Source organism: Balaenoptera ricei, chromosome 21 (genome assembly GCF_028023285.1).
Source record: "Balaenoptera ricei isolate mBalRic1 chromosome 21, mBalRic1.hap2, whole genome shotgun sequence".
Classification (NCBI taxonomy): domain Eukaryota; kingdom Metazoa; phylum Chordata; class Mammalia; order Artiodactyla; family Balaenopteridae; genus Balaenoptera; species Balaenoptera ricei.
The window spans coordinates 22438141-22451306 of NC_082659.1; the positions used below are offsets into that span (position 1 = coordinate 22438141).

At 41.7% G+C, this 13166-nt stretch overlaps 1 protein-coding gene across 3 annotated transcripts in view; it reads right to left on the bottom strand.

Annotated features, from left to right (window-relative positions):
- Positions 1-671: 671 nt before the first annotated feature.
- MFHAS1 (multifunctional ROCO family signaling regulator 1) overlaps positions 672-13166 on the bottom strand; it is a 125168-nt gene continuing 112673 nt past the window's right edge. For 2 of the 3 annotated variants that reach the window (XM_059909458.1, XM_059909459.1), the window contains one exon: positions 673-3637. In XM_059909458.1, coding sequence (XP_059765441.1) covers positions 3604-3637 — 34 coding nt within the window. In that variant the 3' untranslated portion in view covers positions 673-3603. Of the gene's footprint in view, positions 3638-8306; positions 8418-13166 lie in introns of all 3 variants that reach the window. The other variant, XR_009499920.1, reaches the window with a different exon arrangement.

Below are 13166 nucleotides of genomic sequence, written 5' to 3' on the forward strand. Positions count from 1 at the left end.
GTCTCACTTACTTCAATTAGTATGATAATCTCTAGGTCCATCCATGTTGCTGCAAGTGGCATTATTTCAATCTTTTTTATGGCTGAGTAATATTCAGTCGTCTGTAGGTACCACATCTTCTTTATCCATTCGTCTGTCGATGGACATTTAGGTTGCTTCCATGTCTTGGCTATTGTAAATAGTGCTGCTATGAACACTGGGATGCTTCGCTACTCTGGAAAATTCTGATCAGCACGTGGTTTCAGCTTTCCCACTGGCAGAGGGAGACATGGATTCAGAGCACCCAGTGGCTTCACCTGCCTTCTCAGGAGTCTCAATGAGGGCCCTCCTAGTGGAGGGGGCCCTTTCTTCCCTGTGTCCCCAGTGCCCCAGCGCCTCAGGGCAGGGCTCGTCCGCACCAGGTCCTTCCCCAGAGGCTGTTACTTCTGCAAGAAGCAGCCACATGCTTTTCCTTTCCTTATCCTTATCTCAACAGTCCTTTAGAAACAATAACAAACAAACAAACAAAAAGCGGGGGAATAAAGTCTCTGACCCAGTACCCAAGGGTCAGCCCCTTCAGCCAGCAAATACAGACCCCCCCTCCCCCGGGGCAAAGAAAGGCCAGGAGAAGGGAACTTGCAAACCAATCATAATTTTATAAGCTTTGATAGGAACATAGATCGCTGAAAAAAGGTTCTGATTTAAGAAACGGCCGATATTCAAGACCTGACCCTCCAGCCTGAAGGCGGAGGCAGAGTATGAAACAGATTCATTCGTTTCCTTCCTGGGAGCTCAGTCCACAACCAGAGCTGCTGCCATCCACCTCCTGTGGCTCAAAAGTGCCTTCAGAACTAAAAATGGAATATAGTGAGTTCCTAACTGATAAAACTGAAACAAAAACAGACAGAAATAACTCAACTCTGGAAATATAACTGCTTAACCATTTCTCTGTGTTTTTATTAAACTTTTTTTTTTTTTTTTAATTTCTGCCTGGTTATGACAATTAAATAGGAAACCACAATTACAATTCACAAACTGTGGCATGAAAAAGAACACACACCCCATCAGGAATGACACCAAACCCTTTCCATTTTATTCATTCAAAAGAGTCCAGTGCACAAGTGTCAAATATGAGCACTGTCGTTTTTTTCTTGGAAGAGGGAAAAACATTTATTCTGGCAGCGCTTTTACAATTCCAGGAAGTGGTTTTGATACCACAAGATGCAGGAATAGAAGCCATAACAAACTTGGAGGGCTTTTGTTTGCGAGGCAGGGACGACTTGGTTGGAAAAGATTCCCCTTGTGCTTATGAATTGCCTGTCAGCCTCCCCGGCTGAGTCTTCCCAGGTGTTGAAAGAGAAAATGGAATTTCCTGCATAAATGAAGAAAATTCCTATAGAGCAGAATGTTTTCTGTATCTCCGACCCTCCCCCAACCGTGAAGCAAGTTCTCAAGCTTTTCTGGAGCTGCTTTTGGTCACATGACCCTCTACCATGATGACCTTTTTGCTAAAGTACATGTGACACCAAAATTTCTTCTTATACTGCTTCTCTAGGGTTCAGATGACAGCACAAAACATCACTTGTCCAAAAATAGCAGATATTAAGAATATGGGCATCTATGTTCATGACAAGAGCACATACTTTGCAGGGTATGTCACCCAAAGGAGCTTTTTTTTTTTTTCATTTAATATGGTCCCCTGGGGAGTTAGCCTGAAGTCATTTACAAGTCTTTTCCTGGTCAAAGTCGGTTAATTTGACAGTTCAGGAACTGTTTGTGCCGACTGAAAAAACTTTTATGCCCAATCCATAAAGCAATTAAATGTTACCATTCAGTTTACACTTACACACACACACACACACACACACACACGTATGCACACATGCACAGGAGAACTGTGACAAAAGGATTAACAAGGTGAATCTCGTGACTGTTCCAAAAGAAAATGCAAATTTGAGGTGTCATATTCAAGTATTAAAATGCAGAACTAGTCTGATCCCATTTGATTTTATGATTATAAGAAGTCATACTTGTTTAACTGAGGTTCAGGAGTTAATAAAGTTAACTCCTGGGGCACAAAATAATCTACAAAAATTGATTCGCGATTTTTCACAATGCAGCCACTTGCTTCTTTGTTACTTCTGTCATATACTGTGGCATTCCAAGAGTCAATACTTTATAGAAGAAGTAAAAGAATAATACCAGCTGACTCACTTTTCTTGCCTTACACGGGTGAGAAACAGTTTTACACATTTTCAATCAACACGCAGAGGAGGCAGATGTAAACAGAGTCAGGCACACTCTTCAAAGAATGTGTTACTATTGCAGCAGATGCTGCTTGGCCCCGATGAGGAGGAGAAGAGAGAGCAGTTTGGTTGGTTGGCTTTTTAAGTTTTACCTCGCGGAGATTTTAAAACCAGGGTTTTACTAGTTCTTGGCAGTAGATCATCCAATCAGAGGCTCTGTATTTATAAAATAACCAATGTGGGCTTATGCTCTCCAGTTAGGCAACTCACTATCTTACGGTCTGACACCAGGTGTGGAGGGCTTTCAGAGTGCTCTGCTAAATTTCACAGACTCTGTTCTGGGGGCAGAAAAGAAAGGACTTATTAGCAGAGCTCTTTACATGCTTCAGAACTGACTCCTGATTATCTGAAGCTATTGCAAGACTCTGCTTTTCCTTGGATTTGTGGATCCCTTAATCCCCATCCCCTGAAGAATCTTAATCCCCAGGCCTCCATCAGACTATCACCCAGTAACAACTCACCGTCATCACAAAGCCTGGAGCAAGGAAGACTCTGCCCAACACTAGTGATGTGTGGGGGCAAAGAAAAGGAAAAATCCTCCTACGCTGCCCAACAGTTTACAGGCAGGGACCTTTATTTAAAAGTACAGCCACTGCCTGATCTGAAATGCATGTTTAAAGTTCTTGCTGATTATCGGCAAACTCTATGAACCAACCCTTAATCCATGGGCAGAGAGATAGGTATCTTTTTTTTAATCTGCAAAGAATTAAAGAATAAACAAAAGGTCCTATGCTAAAACAAGAAATCAGCCCCATCTTGGCACAGTTCTCATCAGAATATTGCACCCAGTGTTAACTAACTCTAGAAGCTTCAAACTGTATAAATTTAAATGTATTTGCATATTATAAAAATAAAGATAAACATATACATATTTTACACTAGTTACGGAACAGCAATGAATGGTCAGTCGATCCCTCTTTCACATTTAACAGAACTGAAATCTGAGTGCTCTAAATACTGCCACCTGTACTGGAATTATGGCTTATATGTGCACGGAAAACAAAAATCCCTGAGAAGCCATTCGCCTTTTTTTTTTTTTTTTTTCTTCAAGTAGCGCTCTCCTTGGAGGATCACAGTTCTGAGGTTCAGGTTGTAAAACATTTGCTCCACATTCTCTCCCATCCTTCCCCGCCCCTGCCCCGCCCCTCCCCACCTCGTCTACAGGCTAGGTGTGCTTCCTCCCTGAAAGCACCCTGAACACACATGCACTCAAATTCACAGAACACGCCAGGGAGTGTGGAGGGTTTGCCGGGTACAAAAGATGGTCCAGGTGCGTTCTGATGCTCTTTTCTCCATGGAAATTCCACAGCCATAAAAGTCACTGGTTTCTGTGCTTTTCACCAACGTTCTTCCTATGTGGGTAGATGAGAAGAAAGCACAGAAATGAACAAAGGAAATAGGAAACGATATTCTCAATGATAAGAACAGCAAGTCATAGTATCTTTTTTGGTTTTTTTTGCACCACTGATTTTCATGTCTACTTCTACAGCTCTGTATAAAATTGTAAATGCAGGCAACTAATGTTCCTACAAAGGAAAGAGGCTTTTTACTAGAAACCTAGTCAAACATTTCTGTTTATGACATTAAGATCAGACATAAAGAGAAAACTAGACGAATTAGCTATAACTACCTATTCCATTGTAATTTCACAGCTTAACTAGATTTCTGATTAAGAATCCTGAACTCTAAACACAGCACTGCTTCCTTTCAGGAAACACACATAGACACACTAAATAACACTGAATATATATCTGTACTAAGAAGTGAGAATGAGTGTCTATCTGGACTAAAAAGCATGATTTTACTTAAAGACTGCCAAACTAAAAGCTGGAGTTGGATGAAAATAAAATGAAGAAACTGCTGTATCATCAACTAATTAAACCAAGTGGCATTCAATTCAGACAAAGTGGTTAGACGAAAACATGTCAAATGCTCCCATCCCTTATTTTAGCTTTCCTATAATGACACATGATGTGATATTTTTAAAAGTGTTTTGACAACATTTAATAAAACATACAAAGACATAATGGGGTTATTACCTGCTTCTCCCACCCTCCACCCCGCATCTCTCTTAATGCTGCCTGATTTTTTTGTAACTGATAATTCAATATCTACCTAAGACATCTCTCTAGCCCACATAAGAATTGGCTGAGCATAATATTAATAACATCACCAAAAATAGGCACCTTCCATTTACTAAGTACTTACTACACACTAGGAATCGCATCATTCACCGTGTTGCATTATTTGATTAATCCTAAACTCATAACGCTCTATCAGGTAAGCTCTGCATTCACCAAGAAAGAAGCTAAGGTTCCAAGAGGTTAGATAACTTCCCCAAGGGCACACACCAGTGAGCAGCAGGGCCAGGCCTTTAAAGAGGGTTATTTGACTCCGAAGTATGCTTGACAGCTAAAAGCAAGGCTGGAATATTTGGGGCCCTAGGGGTAGTTTCACATTTCTTTGGCACTGAGGCATATGGACTTTTGGAAGGCCTATTAATAGAGTAAACTTCCCAGTAGAGAAGGTTTTGAAAACTGCCTCAAACTCAAGTAATCATAAATCTAAGTGTAAAGAGGATGGCAGTGTGAACACTCATCCCAACTAAGCAGCTAACTCTGGTGAAGAGAGTTCCAGCTTCATGGGGGGGGAGGTGCTACATTACGCTTTTCTTACTGAATCTAACAAACCTTGAGAAACGCAGGCAGTTGTGTCTGGCTGTCTGCTCCCCTGAGCCACTAGAAAGACTGAGAAACACAAGGATATGTAATCAAGGGCACCTAGAGGGAATATTCCAGTGTTCAAGGGAGAAAAAGGAAAACCGGTTTGAGCATTTTTCCACGTGGATATCATTTTTCTTGTGTGGGCGCTTAGGGAAAGAGAAGAGCCATCGCATCACCAAACTTCCCCACCTCTCCCTGCTCCTCCATCTCAATAAACTCGCCCTCATCTGTCAAGATCCACCTCAAATGCTACTTCCTGGAGCTCTTCCTAATTGTCTGGCCGAGTTCTTTCTTCTCTGTGTCCACAGGACTTTGTCGATACACCTGTCGCTGCAGGTATCACATTTTAATTGGAATTAGACATTCACAAGTTTCTCTGGTTGTGTCTTTGGTTCCCATCCTCCCCACGGAAGCTATTAGATTCTTGTGGATCTCTATTATTTCTGTACCCTCAACAGTTGGCACAATGCCTCGTAGAGGGCAAATACTCAACAAAGATCTGCTGAATGAATAAGGAATAAGATGTGATGAAAAAGTCACAGGCAAAAACAGCCAAGCTACTCTGAGATCATTTCTGTAAGGGGGTGGATGAGAAGTATTAAGGAGATGTGAAGGAAAGAGGGTCTGAGTACAGTCAGAAGGACTGGGGGTGGCTTCTCAGAGGAGGCGACACATGTCCTGAGTCTTAGGGACGATGGGCCTTCATCAGGTAGGAGAGAAGGGGTGGCAGCTGGCTGTGGGCCGAGAGCCGGCCAGAGGTCGGGTGTGGCTGGCCCTCCACAGTCAGGGAGCGTCACGCGTCCGGAGGGTGGCTGGGGTCTGCTTGGGAACCTTGTGTGTCATGCCCGGGATTTTGAACTTGCACCATAATCACCAGGAAGCCATTCAAGGCTTTCCAATAGAAAGTTGATGGGGCCTGATGTTGAAAAATCAATTGGTTTCAGGGACAAAAAGACTAGCGAGGAGGAGGCCAGTTGACACTCAGTCACAGGGATCTTGGCAGAGACAGGAGGACCTACAGGAAAGCAGGGGCCGAAGAGAAAGTTCCATGGGCAGATTCACTCATTCAAGACACACTGATGAGGTGGGGTAAGAGGTCTCAGTGGAAGGCTGACTGCACGTGGGAAGAGGGAGCGGGAAGGGTTGAGTGGACAGACCCCCAGCCTGGCAGATGGCGCAAAGCGATGCCATCCCCGGAGACGGGAGGAGGCACGGGCAGTGAAGAGCTCCGGGGCAGGGGGACGAAATGTGCGCGTCCAAGGGAGCTGCCGGGCGGGACGATGGAAACAGGCCCGCAGCTGAAGGGAGGGGTCAGCTGGGGGGCGAGCCCCAGAATCCCCGCAGGTTACGGAGCCTGCTCTTCCTGGGACGCGGCAAACGCCTTCAGCGTATTTAGAAGCTCAGTGAAGCCACACCCTGTTGTACTGCTGTTAAGCGGGACTTTTCTGTCCTCTGCCGCCTTGCCCGCCGTGGAGAGACCGCCCCTCCCAGGCTCAGCCAGCTAGTGCCCACACGTAGTCAGCAAGTCAGACGCGAGCGTGCTTCTCATGCAAACCAGCGAAGCCAGGGTCCACACCCCTAACCACCCCGTTTATCAGGCTCTCACACTCCAGGCCACTCTACCTGCCCTGATCACACCAGGGCCGGGCTCCGGACAACTCGGGACTGTCTTTGTGCCCCAGAGCCCGCGGAAACTATCCAAACCGGCCCATCCTACGTGTGCTCCCCTGCCTTGCCCGTGCCTTCCCGCAGAGACCACAGCACAGGCCCCTCCCCCACTGCCTCCCCTACCCTCAGCCTCCAGAGGTGGGGCCCGTGGGTGCTTCCCCACGCAGCCCCGCCCCCGCCCCAGGGCACGGCGTGCCCCTCCCCGAAGGAACTGTAGTAAACTGTCTTTTCCCCGGCAGTCGTTTCCTGATCTGTTGGCCTCATCGTATCTCCAGTCTTCCATTCCCACACTATACGAGTTTGTCCAGGCACATGGGCTCTGGCATCTACAGTATGAAAGGAATGATCCCACTCATCTCCTCTTTATCCCAGGAAGATGGGTTTAGGACACTGACATTTACGAAGTAGCTGCAGATGGCCTCATAAACAGACCTGCATGTACTTCACCTTGACCCCTTCGTGGTGGTGGAGGGGAAGGTGAGCCGGCATGCTCTCCTGCCTACTCAGCACACGCGTTTACCTGCCTTGCGTGGGTACCTCAGTTAATAAGCAAAACAGTCCTAGGTAGGTCAGTGAGTAGATTTTACTCTAGCATCTATATTTGGATTTTGAAATTTTGATTTTAATGATTACCTTTATGTTATGCATGGTGTACATACTAATATTTCTGGTAGAAATAACAGCAACTGGATTTATTGAGCGCTACTTAATCTGTGTAAGGAATAATGCTAAATGCTTCCCCTGCAACGGTCTCTAAATGCACAGAACGAGCTCAGGAGATAGTGCTGCTGTGATCTGCACCTGTCACAGCACTAACACATCGCCGGATTCAAACTCAGAGGGCATAACTCCAGAGCCTGTCGAACTGCCTTGAGAAAATAAATACCAACACTGCTTTTAAAAAGCTGTTTGCTGGGACTTCCCTGGTGGCGCAGTGGTTAAGAATCCGCCTGCCAATGCAGGGGACACAGGTTCGATCCCTGGTCCGGGAAGATCCCACATGCTGCGGAGCAACTAAGCCCTTGCACCACAACTACTGAGCCTGTGTTCTAGAGCCCACGAGCCACAACTACTGAGCCTATTTGCTGCAACTACTGAAGGCGCCTAGAGCCTGTGCTCTGCAACAAGAGAAGCCACCTCAATGAGAAGCCCGTTCACCACAACAAAGAGTAGCCCCCGCTCGCCACAACCAGAGAAAAGCCCGCGCGCAGCAACAAAGACCCAACGCAGCCAATAAACAAATAAATAAATAGTCAATTAGCTACAAAGTGGGAAACTCAGGATTAAAAAAAAATGGTTTGCTGTGTTAATTAGCTTGAGCTTTTCCTGATGTTATATTCTTGCATTACATTAGAATGAGTTTTTTTAAATGACTTCTTTTTTCCAAAAAGGATTCTAAGGTTACTGATATATGCATTATAGTAAATTAGGCAAAAGAGTTGAGCAGTTTTATTTTTAATTCTCCAGTATGTCTTGATTCTGGATAAGTAAAAGATTTGTAATCTTAAAATGTCCTGCTGTATGGAATCTCTTCGTCCCAAGCCCATCCTCCCCCTTTTTTTCCTAAACTCTCCAAGTCCTTAGGAGGCCCTTACCTATTTAAGAAACCCTCTCTGCTTCCCAGACTTACCCTTAAACATTGGTGCTCCTAAAGTCACAGATTGGGTACAGTAAAAATGATGGCATAAGGGAAAGAAGCACTATCTTTTCCACTTAATTGTCCAAGAAAGTATGGAGATACCTAAGCAGAGAGGGAACAAATTCCAGTATCAATGTGGCTGATGGGAGACTAAATCAAAGAAACACTATTCCTCCCAGTCGTGAAAGCAACAAGGCAAGGAGCTGTCTTACTCCTTACAAAGAACAAAACAAATCAATGCAAATCAATGTGATACACCCCACAGGCAACCTCCACATTTAAGCCTCCTTTCCTTCTGAAATCCCATCCCATCCCCACCCTTCATGTTTTACACTTCTGAGATCAGTGAAAAATTCTCCATTGTGATTAAGCCAAATTCATCCATTCCTTAAAAAAAAGGTTTTTTAATCGGGTCCGTACTAACTGATCTGAGTGCAGTTAAACATACTTTGCCTATTTATTTGGTGAGGTAAAGGCCACAGAATCTTCATCCTACTTTTTACAAAAGGCTTAATTGGTCTTAAATATCCTTATGTCATAACAATGTAACTGCCAAAATTCCTATGCAAAGTAATCACTATAGGTTTGAGAATACTTGCAAACAGTAAGTATCTAGAATCTTACTTGAATTGGAACGCTATAGTATATACACGCAATAATCCAAGTTTGAAATGCAGCGTGAGCCTTGTCCTTTATTATCGGTAATACTTTCTGGAAAGGAGAAAGCTTTGCCCAGCAATTTTCAAACCAGCCCATTTTTTCTAATTCTGTAACACATGACCTGCCAAAATCAGAATTTGCTTCCTTCTTCAGTTCCACCACTCCACAGACAGATAGGGTAGCACCACAAAAGAAATGGCAAGCGCCAGAAAATAAAAATGATACTTATCTGTTTCCTGCATGTTCAAGGACCAGTCCGTTAAGAAGCCACATGGAAGTGTAAGTTATATTCCAGTATGTCTTTAAAAAAAATTTTTATATTGGACTATAGGTGATTTACAGTGTTGTGTTAGTTTCAGGTGTACAGCAAAGTGAAACTGTTATACATATGCATATATCCACTCTGTTTTAGATGCTTTCCCCATATAGGCCAATAGAGAGTATTGAATAGAGTTCCCTGTGCTATACAGTAGGTCCTTGTTGGTTATCTATTTTAAATATAGTAGTGTGTATATGTCGATCCCAATCTCCCAATTTATCCCTCCCACCCACCTTTCCCCTTTGGTAACCATAAGTTTGTTTTCTATGTCTGTGAGTCTGTTTCTGTTTTGTAAATATGTTCATTTGTATCATTTTTTAAAGATTCCACATATAAGCGATATCATATATTTGTCTTTCTCTGTCTGACTTACTTCACTTAGTATGATAAACTCCAGGTCCCTCCATGTTGCTGCAAATGGCATTATTTCATTCTTTTTAATGGCTGAGTAATATTCCATTGTATATATGTACCACATCTTCTTTATCCATTCATCTGTTGATGGACATTTAGTTTGCTTCCATGGCTTGGCTATAGTATACAGCACTGCAATGAACATTGGGGTGCACGTATCCTTTCGAACCATGGTTTTCTCCAGATATATGCCCAAGAGTGGGATTGCTGGGTCATATGGTAGTTCTATTTTTAGTTTTTTAAGGAACCTTCATACTGTTGTCCATAGTGGCTGTCCAATTTACATTCCTACCAGCAGTGCAGGAGGGTTCCCTTTTCTCCACACCCTCTCCAGCATTTATCATTCATAGACTTTTTGATGATGGCCATATTCTGACTGGTGTGAGATGATATCTCATTATAGTTTTGATGTGCATTTCTCTAATAATTAGTGATATTGAGCATCTTTTCATGTGACTCTTCGTCATCTGTATGTCTTTGAAGAAATGTCGGTTTAGGTCTTCTGCCCATTTTTTGATTGGGTTGTTGTTTTGTTTTTTGATATTGAGCCACATGAGTTGTTTGTAAATTTTGGAGATTAATCCCTTGTTGGTCACATCGTTTGCAAATATTTTCTCCCATTCTCTGGGGTTTCTTTTCGTTTTGTTTATGGTTTCCTTTGCTGTGATAAAGCATTTAAGTTTAATTAGGTTCCATTTGTTTATTTTTGTTTTTATTTTCATTACTCTAGGAGGTGGATCCAAAAAGATATTGCTGCAATTTATGTCAAAGAGTGTTCTGCCTATGTTTTCCTCTAAGAGTTTTATAGTATCCAGCCTTACATATAGGTCTTTAATCCATTTTGGGTTTATTTTTGTGTATGGTGTTAGAGAATGTTTTAATTTCATTCTTTTACATGTAGCTGTCCAGTTTTCCCAGCACCACTTATTGAGGAGACTGTCTTTTCTGCATTGTGTAGTTTCATCTCTTTTGTCATAGATTAGTTGACCATAGGTGTGTGGTTTTATTTCTGGGCTTTCTGTCCTGTTCCATTGATCTGTATTTCTGTTTCAGCACCAGTACCATACTGTTTTGATTACTGTAGCTTTGTAGTATAATCTGAAGCCAGGGAACTGATTCCTCCAGCTCCATTTTTCTTTCTCAGGATTGCTTTGGCTATTTGGGGCCTTTTGTGTTTCCATACAGTTTGTAAAATTTTTTGTTCTAATTCCGTGAAAAATGCCATTGGTAATTTGATAGGGATTGCATTGAATCTGTAGATTGCTTTGGATAGTATAGTCATCTTCACAATATTGATTCTTCCAATCCAATAACATGGTATATCTCTCCATCTGTTTGTGTCTTCTTTGATTTCTTTCATCAGTGTCTTATAATTTTCTGCACACAGGTCTTTTGTCTCCTGAGGTAGGTTCATTCCTAGGTATTTTATTCTTTTTGATGGGATGATAAATGGGATTTTTACCTTAATTTCTCTTTCTGATCTTTTGTTGTTAGTGTATAGGAATGCAAGAGATTTCTGTGTATTAATTTTGTATCATGCAACTTTAACAAATTCATTGATGAGCTCTAGTAGTTTTCTGGTAGCATCTTTAGGATTTTCTATGTAGTATCATGGGATCTGCAAACAGTGACAGTTTTACTTCTTTTCCAATTTGGATTCCTTTCATTCTTTTTCTTCTCTGATTGCCTTGGCTAGGACTTCCAAAACTATGTTGAATGAAAGTGGCAAGAGCAGACATCCTTGCCTTGTTCCTGATCTTTGAGGCAATGCTTTCAACTTTTCACCATTCAGTATGATGTTAGCTGTAGGTCTGTCATATGGCCTTTGTTATGTTGAGGTATGCTCCCTCTATGCCTACTTTCTGGAGAGTTTTCATCATAAATGGATGTTGAATTTTGTCAAAAGCTTTTTCTGCATTTATTGAGATGATCATATGGTTTTTATTCTTCAGCTTGCTAATGTGGTTTATCACACTAATTGATTTGTGGATATTGTAAAATCCTTGCATCCCTGGGATAAATCCCATTTGATCAGGGTGTATGATCCTTTTAATGCATTGTTGGATTTAGTTTGCTAGTGTTTTGTTGAGGATTTTTGCGTCTAAATTTCATCAGTGATATTGGCCTGTAATTTTCTCTTTTTTTGTGGTATCTTTATCTGGTTTTGGTATCAGGGTGATAGTGGCCTCATAGAATGAGTTTGGGAGTGTTCCTTCCTCTGCAAGTTTTTGGAAGAGTTTTGGAAGGATAAGTGTTAACTCTTCTCTAAATGTTTGATAGAATTCACCTGTGAGGCCATCAGGTCCTGGACTTTTGCTTGTTGGGAGTTTTTCAATCACAGTTTCAATTTCGGTACTTGTGATTGGTCTGTTCATATTTTCTATTTCTTCCTGGTTCAGTCTTGGGAGATTGTATCTTTCTAAGAATTTGTCCATTTCTTCCAGGTTGTCCATTTTATTGGCATATAGTTGCTTGTAGTAGTCTCTTATGATCCTTTGTTATTTCTGTGGTGTCAGTTGTAACTTCTCCTTTTTCATTTCTAATTTTATTGATTTGAGTTCCTCTCCCTTTTTTTCTTATCAATTTTGTTTAGGTTTATCAATTTTGTTTATCTTTTCAAAGAACCAGCTTTTAGTTTCACTGGGTTTTTTTCAATTGTTTTCTTCGTCTCTATTTCATTTATTTCTGCTCTGGTTTTTATGATTTCTTTCCTTCTGCTAACTTTGGACTTTGTTTGTTCTTTCTCTGGCTGCCTTAGGTGTAGGGTTAGGTTGTTTTAGATTTTTCTTGTTTTCTGAGATTGTAAGGTTGTAAGATTCGGAGATTGAGTAAGATTGTATTGCAGTAAACTTCCCTCTTAGAACTGCTTTTGCTGTGTCCCATAGGTTTTGGATTGTCATGCTTTTGTTGTCATTTGTCTCTAGGTTTTTTTTTGATTTTGTCTTTGATTTCTTCAGTGATCCATTGGTTGTTTAGTATCATATTGCTTAGCCTCTAAGTATTTGTGTTTTTTACAGTTTTTTCCTTGTAGTTGATTTCTAACCTCATTGTGTTTGGAAAAGATGCTTGATATGATTTCAGTTTTCTTAAATTTACAGAGGCTTGATTTGTGGCCCAGCATATGATCAATCCTCAAGAATGTTCCATGTGCACTGGAAAAGAATGTGTATTCTGCTGCAGTTGGATGGATATAAATATCAATAAGTCTGTCTGGTCTAATGTGTCATTTAAGGCCTGTGTTTCCTTACTGATTTTCTGTCTGGATGATCTGTCCATTGATGAAAGTGGTGTGTTAAAATCTGCCACTATTATTGTGTTACTGTTGATTTCTCCTTTTATGGCTGTTAGTATTTGCCTTATATATTGAGGTGCTCCTATGTTGCATGCGTTTATATTTACAATTATTATATCTCCTTCTTGGATTGATCCCTTCATCATTATGTGGTGTCCTTCTTTGT